The following is a 25,643-nucleotide window of genomic DNA, read 5'->3' on the forward strand; positions in this document are numbered from 1 at the left end:
CAGAGATCGTTTGCCCCAGTTTGCCCGCCAATCCCGCCATGTGTGATTTTATCACATTTGAGTTTGTTTACTGATGGTGGTAATGTGCAAAGTGAAATTTTGTAATTTTATAAACTTTCAATTGATTCTTCAACAGTAATCTTTAACAGCGATTTTGCAATATTAATCTTCATTGCGTCTCGTTTAGTACTCGTGTTAGAAACATGGCAGTGCAACCTAACCAACAGTTTAACATGGGTATATATAAGATTTTATTTAACCATAATGTAATTTTTGTTTCAATATAATAATTTATTTTTTAGATCCTCCTACGCAGCAGAGCTTTGTCAGATTTTTTAAAAATCTTCCAGAAGTGAGTATTTAAATTATTGTTTACACTACATATGAATAGACATTCTTTAAAATCCTTTCTTTTTCATAATTATTATATATTAATTATTATTCTAATGTTAATAATTGCATATTCTTGTATTTTATTAATTAATATATTTTAATAATTTAATTTAGAAAAAATGCTATAATTGATTTTATATTTTCTTTTACATTGTTGATAAATTATGTCATAATATATTTGAAGGAAAAAATTAAAGCTATTATAATAATTAAAGTAAAATTATTTGTATTACTATATTGTTAGTATGATAGGTGAGCCAAGAAGTAACCTTAATTTAAGGTTATTTATAAGGTTTATTGTTTTTAGCTAAGCTTCTTGTACAGTTCTTGTTTTTTCTTTTTTTCTTCAATGTGAAAAGAAAAAGAGGAAAGATGAATTGTACAGGAAGTTCAGCTAAAAAGGAGAAGCCTATTAATTTATCCATATGTGTATAATTTATGTAACATCTATTGAAACAATATTGTAACAAGTGTTTTTTTAATTTCTCATAAAAATTTTTGCAATTTTTTTCTTATATGTATATAAATATTCTTATAATATTTATATTAAAGGAATTAATATATTTGACGTATATATATGGATTTAAACATTTTTTAATCTTAATTTAATAAATCATTCTATTTATAATGAATCTAAGAAATAAAGTATTTTATATTTATAGAATAATTGGATACTTTATGATAGAAAGAATGAGATGATTATCAGAATATTTAAATATATTTTAATCATATCCTGAAATATGGTTTATAAAACAGCTGGTTTTTTAGGATTACTTAAATATTTCTATTAAAGAATATTTGTAGTTTAGTTTGTTATCGATATCTTTTATTAAAAATATAATTATGAATAAAGAATTAACAAAACGGAAGAATCATTCAATTACAGTAGATTTTATTTTTATTTGTATTTTTGTGTCATTGATGAAATGGTAATGTTTTATGAAAATAATTGATGTTATGTAAATAACCACTTACATAAAATTGTAAGTGTAGTAATGATTTTTCTGTTTTTCTATACAGAAATAGACATAATAACACTCCTATTAGAAAAGAAATATATATTTATTTCTATAAAATACGAAAGTCGTCTTAGTTTTACAATAATAATGTTTTATAATACTCTATTAATTCAGAATATTAATTAAAGTTATGAATTCATAATATGTGTTTATGAGTTTCATTCCTGATTCGCTTTAATTTTATTGGTAGCTGCAAATACATCATAAATAAATGTAACAATTCAACTTAGAGTGCGAAAGAAATTTTTCTGTGTATAAATAAGTAATTCTTAAATAAGTAGGATGTAATATCTAGCCAAAGATCTCCTTAGCTTTTTCCTTGGCCTTGTCGTATGTATTGGTTATTTTATGACCAACTCTGCTCCAAAAGGATGGCTGAGTTGTCGTCTGCGTTATCTCTGTTGTTGTTCCTGCAACTTCTGTTGTAGGTATATATTCTTGTATATTGTGCACTGTGGATCGTGGTATTATTGCTTCTCTTGGTTTTTCTCTGATGTCCCATGGATCATCACCACCAATGGGTGGTAAGGTAGCACTGGGATTCGGTCTAATTCTGATATAAAAGTCATCACTACGCGACGCATCATATGGCCCTCCACCATACGCTTGCAAGATTCGTGACTCTGGTTTATCTTCTGTTTGTTCGGTAGTCGGCACCGATCGTTTCTCTTGTTCTAGAATCAACTGAGCCTTTTCGTTGCGTTGCAGTGGAATAACTCTCGCGGTTTGTTCAGAATCTTGATTAAATTGATCGTCAAAGCGAGACGGTTCACTTTGTTGAAATGATCCTGGCTGTTGATTATATTCATCATGTTCCGATGATGATTGAGAAATGTACGAATTTTCATGCTTATTTTCTAATCTGTCCTTGTCTTGTGTTTCTTGTTGGTTAAAATCAATTGGTTTAGATTGTTGCGTATCTTCTGTTTGCTGCGACATTGAGTTAACGTTACGACGGGGATAATAATTGTCATGTGAACCTTCGACGTTAGTTAAGTCACTTGGATGATAAGTATAATGCCACTGCAAACCTACTGTAGCATCATTTGATTTATGCACCCAATGTAAACGATCCATATTTTCCCTTTGATTGTCAAATACGCTGTTTCCTTGAGTCGAGTACAATGCCGTCGATGTATGATGATTGGATTCAGGATATGTTGCGCGACTGCCAGATTCGATAATTCTTCCACGGAAGTTGTCTATATCAGGTTCCGGGTTCACCTCAACTGGTTTAAAAACATCATCAATAATTGTGTCTGTTCCATCTGTACGTGGCGGAATGGAATCGTGTTTCTGATATCGTGGTCTTGGTTTTGGTTTTGGTGCTGGTTTTATATTAGTTATTTGATCTTGATCGGTTTGTTGAAGAAAATCTCGTTCGAAATTTGTTTGTCCTAATTGCCATTCGAGTTGTTTATTATTTCTGTTATAAGCTGAATATTGGTGCGATTGTTGCGAAAGATCGTCTGTATTCCAATCATTTTGTTGTGAATAATGTTTCAAGCGTTGCGTATTATGTTCCGGCCAGCTACGTCTCTGCTGTTGTTCTCTTTGTTGTCCATACTCCAAATGTCCTGCTGTTTGTTGTGAGAAATCATCGAATCCTCCAGTCTGTTGAGTTAGGTCTTCATTCTGTTGAGTGAAATCTTCCAAATGATGGTTGCTGTCTTTTGGTTGTTGCAGTTGTCCAAATTCTGGATGCCCCATTTGTTGCGTAAAATCATAAAATCCTCCCGTCTGTTGAGTGAAATCTTGATTTTGCTCATTGAATTCCTCCAGGCGTTGACTTTTTGGCTTGGCAGGTTTATTTATTGATTGCGTTTGTTGACCGAACTCCAGTTTACCAACAGATTGTTGTGTAAAATCGTCCGATCTCAGTGTCTGTGCAAACTGTTCACTTTGCCGTAACGGGTCTTCTAGGTGTTGATTATCAATTTGCTGTCCGAATTCATGTTTACCTAGTTGAGTTTGTTGGGTTAAACTATCCGATCTTGCTGTTCGCTGTGTAAATTGCTCTAATTGCTGAGTGTCATCAGCTTGCTGTCCAAATATAATTTTACCACTCGTCTGTTGCGTGAAATCATCAGATCCTTGTGTCTGTTGCGTAAACTGTTGATTCTGCTGCATTAAATCTTCCAAATGTTGATTATTGTCAATGGTTTGTTGGCCATATTCAAGTTTACCACTCGTTTGTTGACTAAAATCGTCGGAGTCTTGTTGTGTTAAATCTTTTAAGTGTGGGTTATCGACGGTCTGCTGGCCAAATTCAAGTTGACCCTCCGTCTGCTGCGTGAATTGTTCACTTTGTTGTGTTAAATCATCCAAATGATGATTATTGACGGTTTGCTGGCCGAGTTCAAGCTTACCACTCGTTTGTTGCGTGAGATGATCAAGTCCTTGTATCTGTTGTGTAAACTGTTCGTTCTGCTGCGTTAAATCTTTTAAATGCGGATTATCGACAGTTTGTTGGCCAAATTCAAGCTGTCCCTCCGTCTGCTGCGTAAGTTGTTCACTTTGCTGTGTTAAATGTTGACTATCAACGGTTTGTTGTCCGAATTCAAGTTTGTCACTCATTTGTTGCCTGAGATGATCATGCCCTTGTGTCTCTTGTGTAAATTGTTCATTCTGCTGTTGCGTTAAATTTTCTAAATGCGGATTATCGACAGTTTCCTGGCCAAATTCAAGTTGACCTTCCGTTTGTTGCGTGAACTGTTCGCTTTGCTGCTTCAAATTATCCAAATGCTGATTATCAACAGTTTGCTGGCCGAGTTCAAGCTGACCCTCCGTCTGCTGCGTGAATTGTTCACTCTGCTGTGTTAAGTCTTTTAAGTGCGGATTATCGACAGTCTGCTGGCCAAATTCAAGTTGACCTTCCGTCTGTTGTGTGAATTGTTCGCTTTGCTGCTTTAAATCATCCAAGTGCTGATTATCAACAGTTTGCTGGCCGAGTTCAAGCTTACCACTCGTTTGTTGCGTGAAATCGTCGGATCCTTGTGTCTGCTGTGTAAATTGTTCACTCTGCTGTGTCAAATCTTTCAATTGTTGCGACTCTTGACCGACCTCCTGATTTTGCTGCGTGAAATCCTCGTTTTCGATTGCTTGGTGTTCCTGAGCGTTGCCATGATAAGCTTCTCGCTTGTACTTTCTGTGGTATCTGGTTTCGTGTTGATATTGCTGATGAGTCTCCTCGGTGCAGTCGGCGCCGTGCGCTGCGTGGCCCAAGTCCAGCGACCCGGTGACGAGTTGCCCCGAGTTTGCTCTGTACGCAGAATCATAACTGCTACCGCTAGTACGCGCACGAGACTCGTATCCTTGAGCGGTATGATAACGTCCATGATGCTCGTTGTATGCGTCCCGATCGTAATGCGCTCTTTCCGCGTGACCAACACCGTGTCTAGAGTGATCCGCGATGGTCTGTTCTGGAGCTACGCTTCCCCCGTGACTGGAAGAGCTCCAGTGCTCTTCGTAGCGTCGCGTTTCGCCATGTCTGCTAGGAGAAGTGACATGACTTGAATGCGGATTATATACGCGCTGGGAATTCTCGGTGAGCAATTGATTCTGAAGCACGTTAGACTGATGTGTGCCCAAGACATCCGTATGACGGGTGTCGTCCAGGTGATGTCCACTCGAATGCGCATTGTGATAGCTCGTTTGAAAACTGTCTCTGGGAACTTGCAGGTAACCGAGAGATGAGTGACTCGATTGAGGCACGGGATGTACTCGGGACGTGTGGGTCTCCTGGCTCTGATAAGCTCTGTGGCTCTGCGTGTCATACGTATTTGCGGTCGCGGTAGGATACGAGTATGGCTGCCTTACATCGGTGAGTGTTTCTCTTTGCTGCTGATCAGTATAATGATGCACACTTCCGGTGGATGGGACTCCTCCGTAGCCCAAATGTTGCCTGTAATTGTTCTCGGCGGTCTGCAAATCGTGGATACCGACTGCCTCCTGAGTCGAACCTACGTGCGTGGTGGAGGCAGTGTGGCCGGTGCTAGAGACTTGAAAAGTCCTTCTAAAATTGTCGAGATCTTTCTGCAAGTTCCTTTGCATTTCGTTGTGTAATTCATCCAGTTTCACTGAGCTAACGCTGCTTTGAGGAGCGCCTGAACTATAGCTGGATGTATAATTTTTCTTATAATAGCGGACCTTTTTAGGTCCGGTTACGTATTGACCTTCCTCTTCGAAGACTTGTCCACGACCTCCGTCGGTCCTGTAAGAATCTGCTCTGTTCCAATTATCGGGAACTGTTTCGGCATGGTGTTGCGTGTCGATCGTGTGAGTGTTAGTGTCGGGAACGTGTTGATTCACCTGCGAATGTCCGTCGTATTCTCCAAAATCTTCCAGCCTTTCGCTCTTGCTATCGAGTCTTGTTGACAATGATTCTGTTTGTTGGCTGTGCACTCTATTGTATCCAGTCTCCTTTGTGACTGTCTGTCCTAGATCATATGCGCTTTGGGAATCGAGATGTTGGTTACTTGGCACGTGTAAGGAATCATATCTGTGTTGTCCGCTCAATTCGCCTAATTCCGCTGCATTCACTCCGTGTACATTATCTGTGCCGTAGGACGAGGTAAAATTCTTTTTGTAATATCGTACCCTTTTTGATCCTTCTACGTATTGTCCTCGTTCTTCGTGAACCTTGCCATGCCCACTGTCCGTGTTGTACTGATTATGTTCGGTCCAGTTTCCTGGTCTGACGTAATCATGATCATTTAGACGTGTCGTTCCTTGAACTAAATTTGCATGATCTTGATAACTGCCCAACGTTTGCCGAACGTTCGTTTGGAGAAAATTGCAGGTTTCTACGCAGCCACTTGGCGCTGATAATGCTTGAGCAACTAACGCGGATAATACGATTATCCGTCCTATTGCCATTCTTCCCATCCAATCTCTGTGAAATAAAAATAAATACTTAGATGTTTAAAAAAAATTATATATATATATTTTGTATTTCACTTTAAATCCAAAACACAATATACGCTTCTACATATCTGAACAAGAACAAAATTTTCAAATATCTTTTTTAATTCAATATTTTTTATATATTATATAATTATACAAATGTTTTTGCGAATTAACTTTTAAAAACATAAATAAATAATATAAGTGATATGAAACATTATTTATCTTTTAAATTACGAATAAATGAATTTAAACTTATATAAAACAGAAAATATATACTAAAAAAATAATATATGTAATCGATTGAAAATTTTAATTTATTTAATTTTCTGATAAATACATGAAAAATATATAGGAATCATGCGGAATGTATTTTATTAAATAGAATAAGATTTTGAGTGATATATGCAAATGATCTTATTGTTTGTGTTAAAGGAGAGGTAGAAAGTTTGTATGAAAGATGTTTTAAAACGAGAGTTTTAAAACATTTTAATGATTTTATTTGATATCTTTGTAGAAAATATTTTTTATTTAAAGTATTAACGCAAGTTTATTTTTTTGTTTTGGGAATATCAGATTTGCCGTTCCGCGAAAGTTATGTTATGTGTGATGTAACTTATATAAACAAGTTCATCGAAGTCAGTCTTTGCGATAGACGATAAAGCGAAGATAAACATAAGCTAAATAAATTAAATTTTTTGTAATAATATGGGCCGGTCTTTCTCAATTAGAACTCTTATTTTAATATCGTAAAGATGAAACAATTTTTGTCTATATCCTTTTAAAAGTACAAACTCACGATTGTAATCAATATTTTTTAATTTTCTAATAAATAAGTATATGAAAAATATATGTAGATCGAATTATGCGGAGTATGTTTTATAAAATAAAATAAAATATTTTAAGAGTAATGCAAGTGATCTTATTGTTTGCATTAAAAGAGGGGTAGAAAGTTTAAATACACGAAAACTCGGTAAACTTAATTTATATTAATATAGGTATAAAAATGAATTGAAATCCTTTTGCAGATTATTTATGTTTAAATAAAAACCTATTTGCAAAGTTTTAACACATAAAGTTGCTGCAGCAATTGATTCATCGCGTGTAAATCTCACAGAGCTGTGGTTTTGCAAAAATTGCGGATGATCTACTTGATACATATTTAACTGAATCAAACGGCATTATGTTTTGGAAGCTTTCGGAAGTAGAATGCTCTTTATTGATATAAAATGTAAATAAATAATAGTATACAGTTATAGTATTAAGTACCGAGTTTTCATATGCATTTAAATTTGTCCATCCCCCTTGAATTAAATAAAAGGCTTATGAAATAATTAAATGTCATTATAACACAAGAAATAGCAAAAAGAATACAAATCTGTATATTTTATTTAATGATTAATTGCCTCCCCTACTTTGTCGAATTTAATACCCGTAGCATATTTAAAATATTTTGCATTCACTCATAAGACACAACGTTTATTTATACACTTAAATCACATTAGAAAAATAATATCATATTTTATTACCTTATAATGGAAGATCGAACACTTATAATTCAATTGTATGCAGAGATGTTTTCACTAACACTGTAGGCTTACATATAACAGAAGAAGATTACCGCAAATCCATTTATGTTCTCTCCCCCTTCTTCTTACCGATGATTCTCGGATCGTTCTTTTTCGCTTTTACACATATTAGCGGTCTTTCGTTCTTATCCATTACAGTTCGTTCTTATCACACACAATTCTCAGCAATATAAGATTGAGTTTCCCATCATTGACGTAAGTGTTAGTAACAAATATTCTTATATTAATTTATTTTCGATGTATCCTCGTTATAAATTCTTATTATAGAATCGAAGTTATGAATCTTATTAATTCTTTAGATCTCTTTTAAGCTGAACAATTTCTTTTCATAACGTATCTTTTATGATTGAAAACATTCCTTAATGTCAGAATTATAAACGATAGCAAATTATATATTAAATAAAGTGTCTTAAAACCACAAATATGAATACACAACGAAAGTCTGGTCTAAGCTTTTTGGAGCTTACTTTAATTAGAAAAACATTCTTTACGTAAAAATAAACGGTACAAGATTATACATTCCTATAAATTTTATTCATAATGATACATTAAAATTAATGATATAAAAAGATTCAGTGCATTCTGAATAAAATAACTTTTTTGTAAAAAAATAAGTCTTTATTATTGTTATTTAAAAGAATATTATTAGAATCGAAAATAATGGATGAAGGTAATTACCAGTTTACTTATAATTGTAAATTGATCACGTTTAAATATAACACTTAAAAAGTATATTATTATAGTTCATTAATCTTCATTATCTCTCATTAATCTTATATCCTGTTTGATTAAAGTTGTACTACAACATCTTGACAGATGAATGCATGATGCATTGTTTGCTCATATATATACATATGTATGTGTATGGCAAAGGACATAACTCAACGATTTCCAGGTAGCGGCGACAAGTGGTTTTCCATATTTCCATATTTGATTTGATGTGTCATTGGTTAAGTCATTCTGAATTTGTAACGATGATCAGACTCACTTTCATTCAGTGATGCCAGGAGCAATTTCAAGGTCTCCGTTACGTAAAGGTCGTGGCACCTCGAATAACTATTTGTATTCCGTGCTTGCACTTCATCGGAATAAAATGGTGGTGGATTCTATAAATAAAGACATCCAGAAAACAGATTACAAAGAATTAAAAAATGGTGGCCCACTTTGTTACAGAAATTACTGACCTTCCTAGAATATGAACTCTGATCTTTTATCATGCTAAGAATGAATGATATTTCCACGATATGGACCACTTCGTGACCTCAATATATGGGTGTCATTGAAACTGTTGGGATTTCCCATCGATGAATTAACATGTATGAACACATCTAAACATATTCGTACATATTCTCATTAAGATTTACGTTAAATAAAAGCTAGTTTATTTTTATGAAATTTTATTCAATGAATATTGTTATATCTCTTATATTCTTTTTTCTTCATCCCGTTTGGGGATCACATAACGATTTATTATATCGAGAATTTGTTTAAAAAAATATTTGTAACAAGAATAGTTATTAAGACTTTTATATAAGAATATATATAAATTATTTAAAATTTATTTACTTCATCTTGATAAAACATTTTATGCTATTTTTATATACTAAAAGCTTTCTACTTAGAACATTTTGTCTCAGAATATTGTCAATAGTCAATATTTCTGAGTAAAGTGAAACATTTATTTGTATTGTTCGTTGAGCTAATATATTTCTTTAAATTTCAAATTTCCATAAAATTACACGCATCAGAGTTGTGACGACCTGTGATACTCTGACCCCTCGATAGTCGATAGGCGTTGACCTACAGATACGTTAGCAAGGTTTTTAATTTCTGAGAAATATAAAATATATGATGGTATTATTCACAAACAGTATATAATTACGAATAATTGTAAAAAATATCTAAGAAATTTCTAGTAAATGAAAACATGCGTATGATGTGATTAATAATAAAATAACAAAATAGCAGCAAATTACAAAGTAACAACAGGATGAAAGTCAAAACAAAAATATCATATCATGTTAAACGTTAAATATCTTCCCAACAAAATTTTTTTGTTTACAATAAAACTTTTTTTTATTATAAATATCTTCAAGTATCTCTGAATTTATTATGTAATTATTATACTACATTTCTTAAAAATTACTTGAAGACATTTTTGTATATAAAATTGAGGAATATATAATTATTATATATCAAAGGAAATGTAAATAATATTAATAATATTGAAATTACAATCGAGAGATATTGTTTAAAAAATTATATGCTTATCGCTCTCTGGAAGCTGACAACGTTATGCAAAGAGATCAAGGATAAATTTAAATGACAATTTATACGTAAAATTTAACATATAGCTAGTGACGTATTATGTGCTCTTGATTCATTATATACATTGTTTTTAAAGTATTTCTTTAAATGTTGGAGATAATTTAATGAAAGCATAGTGTTCCAATAATATCAGGCTTCATATTTCTGCATTTCGCAATAGAGATTGCACAGTAGAAATATTCATAGAAACTATTGACTTGATATCAACAAGCTGACGCATAATAATTTTGCGTTTCAGAAACTTGATACCACAATACGGTTCTTCAATAGATCAGATTATTATACGGCACATGGAAGCGATGCTCTTTTTGCCGCACAGGAAGTATTTAAAACAACGTCCGTTTGTAAAATGATTGGAGCTGGTAAATATTATTTGAATAATTATAAAAAGAAGAATAATTTTTCAATACTTATATAAAAGGGCAGTGATTATTAGATTTTTTAAAAGAATATATTAAAAAAAAATAAAAGTAATTATATTCAATTTAACAAAATATTATAATATTTTTACTTAATTGAAAGAGTGTTATCTGGGTTTTAAATGTAGTGCAATTTATAACATTAGTAACCAATGTTCTTTTTTTACAGAGCCGCATAAAACGGAAGGAGTCATTCTTAATAAAAGTCATTTCGAGACGTTTGTGCGTGACTTACTATTAGTAAAGCAATACAGAGTTGAAGTTTATATTAATCAAGGCTCGTCTAAAAATCAGAACTGGATCTTGGAGTACAAAGGTTCGCCTGGCAATCTATCTCATTTCGAAGATATCTTGTTCGGCAATAATGACATTGCTGTGGGTGTATCCGTAATAGCTGTGAAACTGGGTACAGAAGGAAAGTCCAGAGTGAGTTTATCCGCGTGCATGATAAAATATAAATTCCTGCTAAAATATTATACAAGAGTTCTGTTATAATTTATAATTTATATATTTTATAGGTTGTTGGCTTAAGTTGCGTAGATGTCGTTTCAACTTTAATTTCAGTGATTGAATTTCAAGATAATGAATCATTTTCGAATCTAGAATCGCTCATTGTAACTCTCGCTCCCAAAGAATGTTTATTAATTCAGGGTGAAGGCAGTTTTGAGTTTCAAACTCTTAAGCAAGTACGTATAACATCAAAAATATAAAGTAATACATTTTTAAAGTATAGATTATTATATTTTACTGAAATATTTTAGTACACTTAATATTATAATTTTGTATTTATTTTTTCAGCTAATGGAAAGAAGTAATGTGATGGTTACTTTGCGAAAGAAAAATGAATTTGCTAGTGACTCGATCATAGATGATTTAAATAAATTGATAAAATTTAAAAAAGGACAAAAACAGAATGCGCAATCGTTACCTGAAGTCAACTTAAATTTAGCTATGTCTGCAACATCTGCTCTCATTAAATATTTAGATGTAAGTGTTTTTATAGTTTTATTTGCAATAATACGATATAGGATATCGCATCTTTACTTTATCAAATCTTGATATGTTCGTTAAGTTGACAATTTCTTTTTTATAATGAAAACAAAATTAACAAATCTAGCATGCAAAATTTGATAATTAAAAACCTTGTGTATATATGTCACAAAAACGTTTTATGTTCCATTACTTTAATACTAAAAATATAACGAGTTAAAATAAATAAGCATTATATATCAATTTATTAGTTTAAAAATTATTAAATTAATTTATCATTAGAATTTGTGGTAAAAAATGATATCCTATACTTAACGCTATGTGTTTCTTATTCAGTAATTCTTTGTTAGTTAACATCAGACGAAGGACACATGAATCAGTTTAAGTTGAATCAAATCGAGCAATCACGATATATAAGATTGGATTCTGCGGCAATGAAAGCTCTTAATATCGAACCACATACTGATACAATTCCCACCTTACATGGAAATTCAGTTGCCAGTATTTTGACATTGTTAGATAAATGTAGAACCGCACAGGGGCACCGATTGATAGCACAATGGGTCCGACAGCCTCTTAAAGACTTATCTTTAATAAAGGAACGGCATGACATCGTTGAATTATTAGTGAAAAATAACGAATTAAGGTCCACTCTTAGTGATGACTATTTAAAACGTATACCAGATTTGCAACAGCTCGCAAAGAAACAAGCTAGAAAGAAATTGACATTGCAAGATTGTTACAAGTAAGTTATCACTATTATAGAAAATAGCCGGTTATCGTTATGATAATGTAAGAGTAAAATATATTGATATAGTACGCTTTTAAAGATTATATATATTGATGTGTTTATTGTGTGATATTTTAGGATCTATCTGTGCGTATCGTATTTGCCAAAATTATTGGAACAGCTTTTATTAGAAAAAAATGTGACAGCATTAAACACAATGATAATAGAGCCATTAAAGGAACTTATAGAGGATATGGATAAATTTCAACAATTGGTAGAGCAGACGGTCGATTTAGATGCTGCTGAGAAGGGTGATTTTATGGTCAATCCAGGATTTGCAGATGATTTAAAAAGTAACAATTTTAAATTTAAACTTGTTATTAACGTTTTATTAAAGGCATAGAATGTCTAAAAGATATGCATTACATTTCAAATATCTAAATTTGGATCTAGATTTTAAATCTTTCTCTTAAATCAAAAAGATATATGTCAAGAAAAAATATATGACTTTTGACAATATATGTTGGATATTGTACTGTTTTTAAATTAATATTTATTATTTTACAAATATAGTAAAATATGATATATAGACAATAATCGTATAATTAAATATATAAACAATTGTTTGATATTATAGCATTAAAAGACGCAATGGATGAACTGGAGGAAACCATACAAAAACAACTCAATAAGGCAGCAAATGATCTTTGCATGGAGGCAGGAAAAATGATAAAATTAGAATGTAATCAACAGCTTGGCTATTATTTTCGTATCACGTTAAAAGAAGAGAAAATACTTAGGAACAAAAAGCATTACACTATTCTGGATTCTAATAAAGCTGGTGTGAGATTCCGAAACAATAAGTTAAACGAATTGAATGACGATTTTCTAGATGCCAGAAATAAATACTTGGAGAGACAGAAAGATGTTATCGCAGAAATTGTAGAAATTGCAGGTTTGTGTCAAATCCGGTTTAAATCAAAATTATTCCAATATTAAAATATAATATTAATATATATAATACTCATAATTTTTATCACTTATATATAATACTTATAATTTGTATTACTTATATAGCTGGCTATAGCGAAACAGTGCGTTCTATTGGTGGCGTACTGGCATGTCTCGACGTTCTTACTGCATTTTCTTCTGCAGCAATAAGCGCTAATAAAGTATATGTGCGTCCCAAGATGGTCCCGAGCGAAGAAGGTGAATTAAATCTCATTCAAGTCAGACATCCGTGTTTAGAAATGCAACAAGGAGTTGATTACATTGCTAATGACATTATTTTTAAGAGAGGTATGAATATAAAAATAGATAATGTAATTAGTATAATCTAAGTAATAAGATAGTATAATTAAAATTCTGATAGTATAATCAATATTCTGAATTACATTTATTATGAAAAATTCTTTAAATTTTTATTAATTAACTTATTTTTTAGATCAATGTCATTTTTACATTATTACTGGCCCAAATATGGGAGGTAAAAGTACTTATATTAGATCAGTTGGTGTCACTGCATTAATGGCTCATATTGGTAGTTTCGTTCCTTGCGATGAAGCAACTATATCGTTACTGGATTGTATATTGGCTCGAGTAGGAGCTGATGATTCTCAACTAAAAGGATTGTCGACTTTTATGATGGAAATGATAGAAACAGCTGCCATTTTAAAAGTAATTAATTTTATTTCATTGTTCATTAAGAAATTATAATAAAAATATAATTAAAAATATAATTTTTAATATTAAATTTCACTTACAGACAGCAACATGTAATTCTCTTGTAATTATCGATGAATTGGGCAGAGGTACATCTACTTACGAGGGTTGTGGTATAGCATGGTCAATAGCAGAGTAAGTAATACACGGTCCAGTTTCGCATTAAGTTATCACTACGTACTCATAGCACCGAGACACTACTGTGTCTCTTGATGGTAATTTATATTATATAAGAAAAATTTTGATATTTTGTAATTTTTCATATTTTGTATTTTTTTTTTTCAGGCATTTGGCAAGGGATATTAAATCATATTGTCTATTTGCAACGCACTTCCATGAAATCACCAAGTTAGCCGAAGAAATACCCGCTGTAAAAAATCAACACGTTACCGCTCTTGTCGAAGACGATAAATTGACGTTACTTTATAAAGTAATGCCAGGGATTTGTGATCAAAGTTTTGGTCTTCATGTCGCTAAAATGGCTAATTTTCCATCAAATGTAATAGAGGTATGCATCTTATTCACACAAGAAATTAAATATAAGATTTTCTGTTTTATATAGTGAGCTACTTTTTGTTTAGTTTGCCAAAAGAAAACAAGCCGAACTTGAAGATTATCAAGGCGTAGCTTTTGAAGGATCTGATAATCCCCAGAAGAAGCAGAAGGTTATTCAGGTATTCTTTTTTTGCTATTTCTTTATTCCTACTAATATCAATAATAATAAAATGAGATAATTTATGCAATTATTAATATTTAATAATTTGTCCCACTAATAATTTATTATATGTACATTGTACATATCAATAGAAACGGTATTTATAAATAACAAGATTTTTGTCAACGTTTTCATGTTTAAAATAATTTTACGCGAAACAAAGAAACTCTTATTTTTTATTATGATATATTTTCTATTTATGTCAATATATTGAATAAAAAGCAGTTAGTGGCAATATATTTCTATAAAACTTCCAGATGAGTCAGTAGAGAGAATGTGATTACTTTTTCTACTGTATATACGAGATGATAAAGCTTTTAATATTGTTGCAGGAGGGTGAAGTTCTTATTTCGCAATTTCTTACGAAGTGTAAAGCTTTGGACTCGTCTTTATCTGATGCTGATCTAGAAAATCAAGTATTATCACTGAAAGAAGACATTCTATCCCATAAAAATCCTTATGTTGAAGCTTTACTTGCCGCTTATTAAATCTAAAATTATATATTATGAATACACAAAAAAGTATTAAAAAGCAAACAGTATTATTTTTATAAATATCTCACAAGTTAACTCAATCAAATGAAGTTAACTGAATCAAATGAAGAAAAAAAGATGTAAATATTTTTGATTAAACCAATTTCATATAAATGCGTTTATTCAATTTTTATTTTTGTCACTCCTGTTATTTGTTAATAATTACCGATTATTAAATAATTACTTAGATTTTAATAATTAGTAAATTGTAATTTGTTCATTTTGCACAACTTTGTGATTACTTTAGAATTGAATTTAAAAAATACTAAAAAATCAATTTAGTAAAAAATCATTTTATACTAACTTTTAAAAAAGAATGTCTATTAAAAAAGATAATATTAATAAAAAAGTATTTGTAGTGAAATTTAGTGCTAATTATGTGCTTTTAATGTGCACTAAGTTTCGCTGCGTTACTCTTTACGTCGAAAATAATTCCAAATGACCAGCCACTTTGCCTATCTCTGAAAATTACTTCTTTTGCAGTTTTATTCGAATGATTTAAATTCAAAATTCGGTGCTCGCGTTGCATTTCCATGATGATACCATCCGTGGGTAACATATTGATTCGTGCTATTCGCCGTCGTAACCTTGAACTTGACTAGCGTATTAGCTGGTTCTGGGGAGTGTCTGGAGAAGGCCTGTCAAGTGACTGTTGATCGTACACTTTTCTATCGTTTTTATCAATAACAATTATGGATCCCGCGGTCTTCCCGGAGGAAATTTGGATTAAGATTTTATTATACTGCGACGTACCTGACATTATCGCGTTCGGCAGCACCTGCAAATATCTGAGGAAAACGTCAGACACGGATTACCTTTGGTAAGTGCGTTAGGTTAGATTTACGTCAAACTGGTGTCAAATGTCGAGCCTGTCGCGAAGTGATGTACGTGCGAAATTTTATATATGAGATTTTGCGTGCGCAAATTGATGGGTAATGATCCCGCTCACTTTTCTGTGGAATTTGCTATTTGATTTTTTCGCGACCAGGGCGACCCAGCCTTCTCTTTCCTGTGAAGGAATGGAGTGTCAGACATGCAATAAGAACGTATAATCATTATTGCTTGCGAAACCTTGAGCGGGAAGTTGCTCTCTAGTTCGAAGATAACATGTGTTGTGTTATTTTAGGAAGATGAAATGGTTGCAGCTCATCTCAAAGGTGCACTTTAGATTCCCAGACATAAAATGTTTGCAATTGCTCAGTGTCAGCTTCAAAGCCATGTGCTACAGATTGCACATGGTGATAACGTTAGGGGAGAACGTACCTTTCCCAAAGTGTTACCACTGCAGTGGTTACACGTGTCAGAGAAATTGCGTTGAGGGCTCCAGTGCCAAGGTGGTAATCGAGATCGGTAATAAGTACACCTGGGTCATCACCCCGTACTTCGGGCTGAGAAGACACTTCTCCATGTTCGGTATTCCCAAGTACAACAATAAAACTCACGTGGAACAGATGCAGACTCAGAACGTTCCGAGCAGCAGTACTCGCTCCAAGTCTGACACAAAATCATTAGCGAAGAGATTGAAACTGTTGAAGCTGCCAGAATTGGCAACTACTAAGATACCACGACCAAGTGGGCCGTTCTGTGTTTTCTGCAATCCCGTGAAATTGTACAGGGAGAAACGAAGATTAACCACACATCAGAATGATCCAATGTGTTATACCAGACCAAATCCAATATATCAGAAGCTTATAAATGGTTATTGCACCGACACAGTGGAAGTACTCGGTATTCCAAACGTGGATGTTGTGAGCCCGGCAGAGGCCTTGTTGTGTGAAGGCACGTTCCCAGTTCTCAAAACTTTTATTGATCACTTGTTCCACCAGATGAGCTTGACTGCGACACTTAGAAAGCCAAACACCGTACTCATGTTTTGCGAACCATTAGCAATGCATCCCACCTTGAGAAAACAGTTATTACATTATTTATTCCAGGAAGTTAAAGTCGCAAGGTATATAGTGATAATTTATGATATATACATGCACACACATAGTATTTACATAAACGTACACATATATATATATATATATAATTTTAATAAATGTATTTTGTATATTACATTCATAATTATTATAAATTTTAATTAATTTAATTGTTATAATTTACCAACACTCTAGAATTGCAGTAGAATGTTAATAGTTATAGAAATTTACAGCTAAAATTATTTCAGAGTATGTTTGGTACCGAAGCCTTTAGCAGCGTGTGCCATGTTGGACGTAGAAACCTGTGTAGTAGTCGATAGCGGTGCTTTGAGTACAACAGTGGCTGTTGTAATTGGAGGACGGGTTATGCCACAGCGGTGGAGACTGTTGCCTGTGGGTGGATGGCATGTTGCTTACCACTTGAAACAGGCTATGTATTGGCAACCAAAAGAATATCATCAAATTCCTATATCCTACCTAGACATTTTGGCTGTTAAAGAAAGATGTAGGCTGAGTTATAATATTAAGAACGAAGAGAAACGTCTGGGACAGAAGGCAAGAGAGCACATTAATCTTCGAGTTGATAGCTATGCGGACTATAAGCAATTTTGGGTATGTATATACTACACAGCTGAAAAAATAAATTTATATACTTAGATTTATAAAGATATTGTACAAAAATATTATTGTTTTTTAGAGAGTCTCATTAGGGCCAGAATTATACATAGCCCCTGAAATGATGTATATCAGTCTACGTTTGCCCGAAGTTATAAAGGATGTAACATCAGGATTACCGGAAGATATAATGCATGATTGTCTTTCACATATTTTACTTACTGGTGGAAATACAGATCTTTCGGGTTTCGAACTGAGACTTACCAAAGATCTATGTGAGCTATTGCCGGAGTATAGCAAGATTTTGGAAGTGAAAAGCTGTCCTGGTACACACAGTTGGAATGTCGCAATGGGATCTACATATGTGCCTTTAGCTGTGCATCCTGGTAAGCATCGATAATTTTTGTATACACATATATTTATGTATTAATATATGATTAAATATAGAGCAATGAATTATGCAATAAGTAAAACAGCATAACAGTATGAAAATAAAAAATAGATTTACAATTTAAATACATTAAAAGATGCATAAGTATAATAAAATAGAAAATAACATTTGAAAATATCAGTAAATTACAGTATTAATAAGAAATTTTAAGGTTTAAATTTGTTTTAGATAAAACTCCACCGGAATATATTGAAGGTAATCCATTTTGGCTGTCACGAGAAGAATACGTACTATTTGGATGTGAATCTTTGGAACACAGTAACGAAGATATAATAAGTGAGGCCTTATAATATGAATGCTTCACTTATTATATCATCGTACGATGTACGCATATAATGCATGATGACAGGAAAGTAAATGTTACCATCGTTAAGTATATTTTCTCTTATATTGTCTATAAATTGAAAAAGTAATTTAGATAATTGAAGGGGCCTGAAATACATTCCAAAATATAACTATCATGTTCACGCTACACTTAAGGCACCTAAATGTTTTTCTCAAATTTTGCTATTTAAAATTTATTTATTAGTATAGTATGTTTAAGATATATACCAGATGTTCTATTTTGACAGTATCCAAAATGAGAGAAGATGTGACAATTACTGTTTTTTGTTAATTTTGTGTTGAATGTTTGAGTCGGTTCTCTTTTTAATGGCTTAAGAGTATATAAGTAGAGGCTTTATATCTATTAACTTAAAAAAAAAATACATATACATATATATATTCTCTCTCTCCTGATAGCACTATAAAACGCATAAAATAAATCGAATTCATAATAATGAATTCGTTATGACATAATTTCGTTATGTCTTATATAAGGAATGTTTTATTTTATGAATTAAAAGGGACATCTTGTATATATGCTCTAAAACTGCCCCTATATTAACTTCGAAACTTATGGCATTTAAATTTCCATACACTAAAAAGGATTCATTATCTATTAGTATTTTAGAATATCATGGAGCTTTGTATAAAGCTAATTAATATGCCAGTTGTAATGTACTCTTTAGTACATTCGTTATTAATTCTATCAGGAGTATCATCCAGCACCTGATACCGTTCAGTGCAATGTTATATGTTGATGGCATAAATGTTTTAAAGTTGCAATATAAGATTTTAGTGCCATCTGAGCATATTTAAATTATAAAGCTATTTACTTTTATGTACATAGCATATGCAATGAATTGTTTTGTAAATATATAGGATAAACAAAGCTGCTTAAATTGAAATTGTACAGATCATTATGTAAACGTCAAGCAAGTATTATAATGCTAGAAATAGTATTTCCAGAAATTGTTCACTATTTCGTACATTTATATCACAGAGAAATCTTGCCAAAAGAAGTATGTGTATGTTAAAAAAGAGAAAATATAGCAACATTTCTAGTCACTTTAGATATTGATAGCTTTTAAATATAGGTTCAGTGAAGCGAGAGATTTCTCTTCCAAGATGAAGTAAATAATCGCACTAGCAACCTGTAATAAATAATAAAAAGAACAATGAATCTTTAGATTATATGTTCATGAAATGTATGGATACTGTTATATTTTTTTGTTAATGATATAGAGTATAATTTTATGAATAAGTTAAGATATAATTATTGGTATGGTTACTCTAAGATATTTCATTAAGAGACTGTAATGAATTTGATAGCTGTAATTAGAGCACATATTGAGATGAGTTAAATTATTATTTAGATAAGAATATGTAATGTGTAGCTAGTATAAAGCAACTAATTAAAAAATAGTATTGTAAATGTAATATGTTATAACTGATGTTTGTATTAAAAAAATATCTATCTAAATTTATTATTGTGTTTAGCTATTAGAACTCTATCAGAGAAGACTTACTTATAGGTGTTCACATGGCTTCAATTCTGTAAAATGCTAAAATGTAAGTATGAAATATTAAATATGTTATATATAACAGAGAGAGAGAGAGAGGGAGGGAGGGAGGGAGGGAGGGAGGGAGAGAGATCAAGAGAGAGTAGTATAATACATAATATACATACATGCTGCTATATCCCGTTTTCACTTCACTCCAAACATGAGAAGTTTTGCATCTTTAATATATTTCAAACTCCTAATGATATATATATGTATAATGCAATACAATCTTTAAAGTTCAATAAGAGAAAAATATATATATTTACTTGATTCATGTAAAATATATTTCTTTGCATATAGTACCTCAATGTTGGTCATTTTGCTCTTAAAGATTTTTTTATAGTGTGATAGAGAGAGAGACAGTAAGATCGTTTAAATGTTAAGTCGCACATGCATTCAATGATAACATGAGTCTAAAATATAAAGATACTGTCATTTGCCATATGGCAACTCACACCTTTGCAACGAACGGGCAATTTTAGCGTTTACCGTACTTGAAAAATGCAGCACTACAAAAACTTTCCATTATGTTAAAATATAAAAATTGCGTACATATATATACATATATATAAAACTCACTGTTGCTTGTGGTTCTGTTATATTTATAAGAAATGTACAACATGTAAATAAATCTTTTTCAGATATTCTTGTGTTATATGTTTAATTACATAATAATTCAAGAAAAGTAAATTTAAAATATAATTTTTAGAATGTAACAAAAAAAGTAATATATAAAGAGAAAAAAATTTTAATTTTAATTTTTTAGAAAGTTTAGTAAATTTCTATTGATATTATTATATATAAAATATAAACATGATTTTTCTTAGAAGAATTTATGTAATTGTTATTTAGACGAGGGATGATTATTGTCTAGTATATAAAAAAGAAACAAATTTATTTTTATGTGATTATATTAACGGTTTTATTAAAAATGTCATAAGCTTTTTCGTCATTTTATTGTACTTATAAAACCATCTATAAATTTTTGTTCATTATACCACAGCTGATGAGTATAAAACGTAATAAAGAAAGATGTGTAATTTCATTTCTTACTACTTACAGATTATGAAAATTTACCTAAAATATTATACATTGTGTATATATTAACATTAAATCTAATGATATATTTCTATGTATATATAACATTTCTGAATTAAATATAAATTATACATTTACTGATTTTTGTATAGATTGTACTGTGAAAGTTCGAAAATTATTTCATATTTATGAACCTTATAGAGTATAAAATATTCCGGATAAAATAAAATATATTCAAAATAGCATATCATTTATAAAAAAAATCCCATCTCGCGCATGTGTGTTCTAAAAAATCTAAAATATATAATTTATATTATATACACATACACACGTGTGTATATTGTATGTTCTATACTTTGGTTATATTTAAATTGTTTATACAATACATGAAGAGCAAGCGAAATTTTACAATACTACACTAACATCAACAAAGCAACATAAGTTATGTATATTACAAGTGTAATCAATATTTTCACAAGCCCTGATAACAGTTCATCAAACTGTGAAGAAGTGATAGAAAATGTGTTTCTTATTATTTTGTACATGTTTTATCTTCTAATAGTTGTACCAATCCTACTTCACATAAAAGATAATGCTTTGTATTATAAATAAATTTTATACTTGTCATATAGAAATAAATTTTTATTATCTCACAGAAAAAATAAATTCAACAGAGCTGCACAGCCGTCACTTTTTATTGAACAATATTATTGAGATTAGTTGGACGAAATAAATCCCGATTGTGAATGTGTCTTATGGATTTAAAATGTTTCATATAGTGTTGCACATACTTGTTTTCGAATATTCAAAAACAATCCTAATTTAGTTACAAACAATCCTAATTCAACTTATATATGTATGTTACGATATTATATTATTAATATATCAGATGACTAACAAAGTTCATAGTATTTATAGAGTAAGCATAGTTGACGAGAATTCTGCGAATATCGAAATTCAATGTGCCCATAAGATAATATTAGATATGATTGTTTTGGCAAATTGAAAATTACTTGTAATTCACGAATGCTTCTGTGTATGTCACTAACAAAACATAAACTTGCTTATATAAGTAGTAATTTATACATTACTTTAGACTTTGCTAAAATTTATTAGGCAATATGCATGATCCTAAATTTGTCAATATTTTATATTCTTGTAGTAACGTATATTTTTTTAGACCAAGTACTTTCAAATTAGAGTAGAAAAAAGGCTACTTCAATTACTCTTACTTTAAGATACTTAACTAGGATATAAACTTGGCACAATATTTGCAAACAAGGGGCAAGATACACGCATATTCAGAGATGAAATGCATACAACTTTTTTCTCAATTCATAGTCTGTAGAGAATTAATGTTTTTTTTAGGATACTTATATTTTGAGAAAATAAGTCTGTTAATTCTCTCTCTATAAACAAATAATTACCACTCTACGAAATTATATGAATTTTATTAGTCTTCTGACAAGCTATATACAAAAATCTAGTCCAGATGCAATCATAATTTTCAATAAATTGTTAGTCTTTTCCGTAAAAGAATGCAGTAGGAAGTTATTTGTCATACAAATAAAAAAAAGATTGCGTATACAATATACAACAATCTATATTGAAGTACTAAATAACTTTATAGCCCAAATAACATGTAATACATAAGCGAGTACAATTATATATTACAATATGCTTATATATGCGCATTAATTAATTAAATTATATATTTTTGATATATTCTACCGAAATAACTATTCCATCTGCATTCTTAAATTTTTTTGACATTCTAAAACTAAATCAAAATAGTGACCTAACAACACGAGCTCTTCGCGGGCTCAGCCTCGACTAGATTAAAATCTAACCCACCAGGCCTAGCAAATCCAGTTTTAATGCCATCCCAACCATCCTCTACTTTGTATTCGCCGGTTTGTATCCTATTGTAAACTTCTTGCGTAACCGTTCGAAAAGCTTCTTCAACATTTACACCAGTTTTAGCACTGGTCTCAATATGATGTACACCGTGCTCATCAGCAAACGCTCTGGCTTCTTCCTTGGATACTTCTCGTCTACCACCATTAGTTACTAAATCCAGTTTACAGCCTACTAGAGCAAAAACTGGGCGATGAGGCTCGATATGTCTACGAGCTTCCATCATCCATTGGGGAATATGCTCAAAACTTGCTCTATTACAAACGTCATACACAAGGAGCGCTCCTACAGAGTTTCTGTAGTAAGATTTTGTAATTGACCTGTAAACAAAAAAGAAAACTCTATAATAGAGCTTATCTCGAAAAATCAATAATACAAGAACACTCAGCGAATAATTAAAAATTTTTGTAAAAACTACATTTTTAAATATGTATGCCGATATAGATACCTAAATCTCTCTTGACCAGCTGTATCCCATAATTGTAATTTTATCCTTGTACCATCTTTGACTTCTATTAAGCGGGCAAAAAAATCCACACCGACGGTTGGATCCGAAAGCTGAAAATGTATAAATTGTATTAAAAACAAGGAAATCTTTTTCTTTTTTATAGTACCTTTTTAATTGACAGGATTAAGATCAAAGCATATATAAATAATAATTATTTTGTCAATCGTCTACTTTTTCCATACAAATAAAACTTTTTAATCTCATATCTCAATCTTAAGACATTGACTTTTATATTTTATTATATCAACTTTATATTAATTATATATCTCTTATATAATATTTCTTATATATCTCTTATATTTCTTATTATATTTCTTTTTCTCTAACATTTAATGATGTACTTATTTTAATTATAATATAATAATTTAATTATAATAGTGCAGGTACAAAGAACAAATCTATTGTCGTTGCAAAGTATTGAAACTCCAATTATTTAATAAACAACTAATTCAACCAACAGAATTCTTGCAGCAAGATTTTTAACTATATACATATCATTTGTTGTCCTTGATCTTACAATCCTCCCATGTATCAAGTGATAAAAAGTTAATATTTATCCATATTAATAAAAATAATACAAGTGTTATCCAATAAATTAATTGGAGTTCGTCAGAGTCACTCTTATCTATTCAATTCTAGAAATTAGAAGACAAAGAGAGTTACGTAGGTCGCTAAATATACATCCTGATATGTTGGAATTACGCGACGTGCGAAACTCGCCTAACCTAATTAAGTCATCAAACGTTTCTCAAGGTGGTATTCTGACCGTTCAGAAGAACGGCCCAGCGAGATCGCTCAAGGAGAAATCTAAGTAGACTTTAAAATCGGACATTCACTCGCTTATACGTCGCATCAAATTGCGATGTTCGTGCGTAATGACGTTCATGGTACAAAGTGTAAATAGAGGGATATTGCGCAGGCAGCGCATAATTGTCAGCGCGTTATCCGCGCAAGGCACCGTTCCCGAGGATGATGTGGCTGCGTATGTACCTCCGCGAACTTGCCGTCGGTGAAATATTTGAGAAGAGAGCTTTTCCCAACCGTGCTGTCGCCGATCAGTATCAGCCGAAACTGGTAATCGAAAATAGGCTCTACCATCTTGGCGGTGCTGGTACCAAATAAATAAACGCTTCCCTCACGCACGTCGATAATCCGCCGCGCGCGCGGAATCAGCAGCGAGTCGCGTCGTCCCTCAGCAAACCTCGCACATCCCTCGCCACGGTGTGCCTTGTCGCGAGCGCGCACAGAGTAGCATGGAGTAGCACACAGCTGATCGTGGTATCAATCATTGGAACTCGGAACATCCGACGGGAGCGACCAGGCACGACCAGACGACCACCGTGCGCGCCGCTGATACCCGAGTAACCCGAGCCCGAGGCCTACCTCTCTACTTCGTCTCTGTTCGTCTCGCAAAACTACCTACTTCGCTACTCACTCTACTCGACCGCGCGCGTGCTTCGCTACTGCGCACAAATCTCCGTCGGTGCGGCGCCGCCGCGGCGCCGAGACGGCGAACACGCGTGACACGATTGCGACGATACATTCGTTCAAAAGTCCATTCGCGCCTGTTTACACTTTGTTCACCCTCCTCCCGCTGCCCCTCTTTATTCTACTGAAGTCGGCGTCTGCAATGTCTGCATACGCGAGTATCGCGAGTTCCAAGGGAAAGTGCAGGAAAGTGTAGTTGATACCTACTTATCGCGAAGGCGTGTGCGGCGCGTTTGAAAAAAAGGTTCTTCTCGCACTCTGTTCATCTCTTTTTCTCTTTTTTTCTTCACGTTGAAAAGAAAGCCAAGCTCGTTTTTATTTTTTCTACTTCTTTCATCGAATTTTTAATTATTATTGAGGTCATAACGTTACGATTTAAAAAATCTATAAGAAGTATTTTATTATTTAGTAAATGAAGGTAAAAGAAAAAGAAAAAGATTAAGAAGATGAAGATAGGAAATAATGAAAAATTGAA

At 32.0% G+C, this 25,643-nt stretch overlaps 4 protein-coding genes across 7 annotated transcripts; 2 read left to right on the forward strand and 2 right to left on the reverse strand.

The window, feature by feature from the left end:
* The first annotated feature begins 24 nt into the window (after nucleotides 1-24).
* Nucleotides 25-15,341, forward strand: spel1 (DNA mismatch repair protein spel1). 2 transcript variants are annotated; one of them, XM_018521570.1, is made up of 15 exons: nucleotides 25-237; nucleotides 303-352; nucleotides 10,473-10,596; nucleotides 10,823-11,079; nucleotides 11,172-11,339; nucleotides 11,452-11,640; nucleotides 11,994-12,388; nucleotides 12,512-12,726; nucleotides 13,011-13,328; nucleotides 13,451-13,672; nucleotides 13,818-14,050; nucleotides 14,139-14,230; nucleotides 14,381-14,603; nucleotides 14,677-14,769; nucleotides 15,143-15,341. In XM_018521570.1, exons 1-15 carry the CDS (start codon nucleotides 204-206, stop codon nucleotides 15,296-15,298), a joined length of 2,769 nt encoding a protein of 922 aa, XP_018377072.1. In that variant the 5' UTR covers nucleotides 25-203; the 3' UTR covers nucleotides 15,299-15,341. The 2 variants fall into 2 exon arrangements, with proteins under 2 accessions (XP_018377072.1, XP_018377073.1); XM_018521571.1 differs by lacking the exons at nucleotides 25-237; nucleotides 303-352 and adding an exon at nucleotides 8,026-8,101 and having other exon boundaries at nucleotides 15,143-15,298.
* Nucleotides 1,498-7,921, reverse strand: LOC108770168 (putative mediator of RNA polymerase II transcription subunit 26). Of its 3 annotated transcripts, none has more exons than XM_018521567.1 (3): nucleotides 7,847-7,921; nucleotides 4,825-6,306; nucleotides 1,498-4,794 (listed from the first exon to the last, which is right to left on the reverse strand). In XM_018521567.1, exons 2-3 carry the CDS (start codon nucleotides 6,297-6,299, stop codon nucleotides 1,704-1,706), a joined length of 4,566 nt encoding a protein of 1,521 aa, XP_018377069.1. In that variant the 5' UTR covers nucleotides 6,300-6,306; nucleotides 7,847-7,921; the 3' UTR covers nucleotides 1,498-1,703. The 3 variants fall into 3 exon arrangements, with proteins under 3 accessions (XP_018377069.1, XP_018377070.1, XP_018377068.1); XM_018521568.1 differs by having other exon boundaries at nucleotides 1,498-2,817; nucleotides 2,863-6,306; XM_018521566.1 differs by having other exon boundaries at nucleotides 1,498-6,306.
* A 635-nt stretch (nucleotides 15,342-15,976) lies between the features above and the next one.
* On the forward strand, nucleotides 15,977-19,071 carry LOC108770170 (uncharacterized). The gene is made up of 5 exons (XM_018521572.1): nucleotides 15,977-16,163; nucleotides 16,470-17,294; nucleotides 17,514-17,877; nucleotides 17,963-18,266; nucleotides 18,500-19,071. Exons 1-5 carry the CDS (start codon nucleotides 16,036-16,038, stop codon nucleotides 18,619-18,621), a joined length of 1,743 nt encoding a protein of 580 aa, XP_018377074.1. The 5' UTR covers nucleotides 15,977-16,035; the 3' UTR covers nucleotides 18,622-19,071.
* A 3,819-nt stretch (nucleotides 19,072-22,890) lies between these two features.
* On the reverse strand, nucleotides 22,891-25,270 carry LOC108770085 (RAS oncogene family member Rab39). The gene is made up of 3 exons (XM_018521383.1): nucleotides 24,671-25,270; nucleotides 23,621-23,730; nucleotides 22,891-23,492 (listed from the first exon to the last, which is right to left on the reverse strand). The coding sequence occupies exons 1-3, from the start codon at nucleotides 24,776-24,778 to the stop codon at nucleotides 23,054-23,056; spliced, it is 657 nt and encodes a 218-aa protein (XP_018376885.1). The 5' UTR covers nucleotides 24,779-25,270; the 3' UTR covers nucleotides 22,891-23,053.
* Nucleotides 25,271-25,643: the final 373 nt, after the last annotated feature.

Source organism: Trachymyrmex cornetzi, unplaced genomic scaffold (genome assembly GCF_001594075.2).
Source record: "Trachymyrmex cornetzi isolate Tcor2-1 unplaced genomic scaffold, Tcor1.1 scaffold99, whole genome shotgun sequence".
Taxonomy (NCBI): domain Eukaryota; kingdom Metazoa; phylum Arthropoda; class Insecta; order Hymenoptera; family Formicidae; genus Trachymyrmex; species Trachymyrmex cornetzi.

Coding starts and splice junctions, on each gene's coding strand:
- spel1 (XM_018521570.1), top strand. CDS start 204: ATGGCAGTGCAACCTAACCAACAGTTTAACATGG. Junction 10,597..10,822: donor TTGTAAAATGATTGGAGCTG/GTAAATATTATT, acceptor CTTTTTTTACAG/AGCCGCATAAAACGGAAGGA. Junction 12,727..13,010: donor ATTTGCAGATGATTTAAAAA/GTAACAATTTTA, acceptor TTGATATTATAG/CATTAAAAGACGCAATGGAT.
- LOC108770085 (XM_018521383.1), bottom strand. CDS start 24,778: ATGGTAGAGCCTATTTTCGATTACCAGTTTCGGCTGATACTGATCGGC. Junction 23,731..24,670: donor CCGACGGCAAGTTCGCGGAG/GTACATACGCAG, acceptor ATACATTTTCAG/CTTTCGGATCCAACCGTCGG. Junction 23,493..23,620: donor GCTGGTCAAGAGAGATTTAG/GTATCTATATCG, acceptor TTTTGTTTACAG/GTCAATTACAAAATCTTACT.
- LOC108770168 (XM_018521566.1), bottom strand. CDS start 6,299: ATGGGAAGAATGGCAATAGGACGGATAATCGTATTATCCGCGTTAGTT.
- LOC108770170 (XM_018521572.1), top strand. CDS start 16,036: ATGGATCCCGCGGTCTTCCCGGAGGAAATTTGGATTAAGATTTTATTA. Junction 17,878..17,962: donor CGGACTATAAGCAATTTTGG/GTATGTATATAC, acceptor ATTGTTTTTTAG/AGAGTCTCATTAGGGCCAGA. Junction 18,267..18,499: donor GCCTTTAGCTGTGCATCCTG/GTAAGCATCGAT, acceptor AATTTGTTTTAG/ATAAAACTCCACCGGAATAT.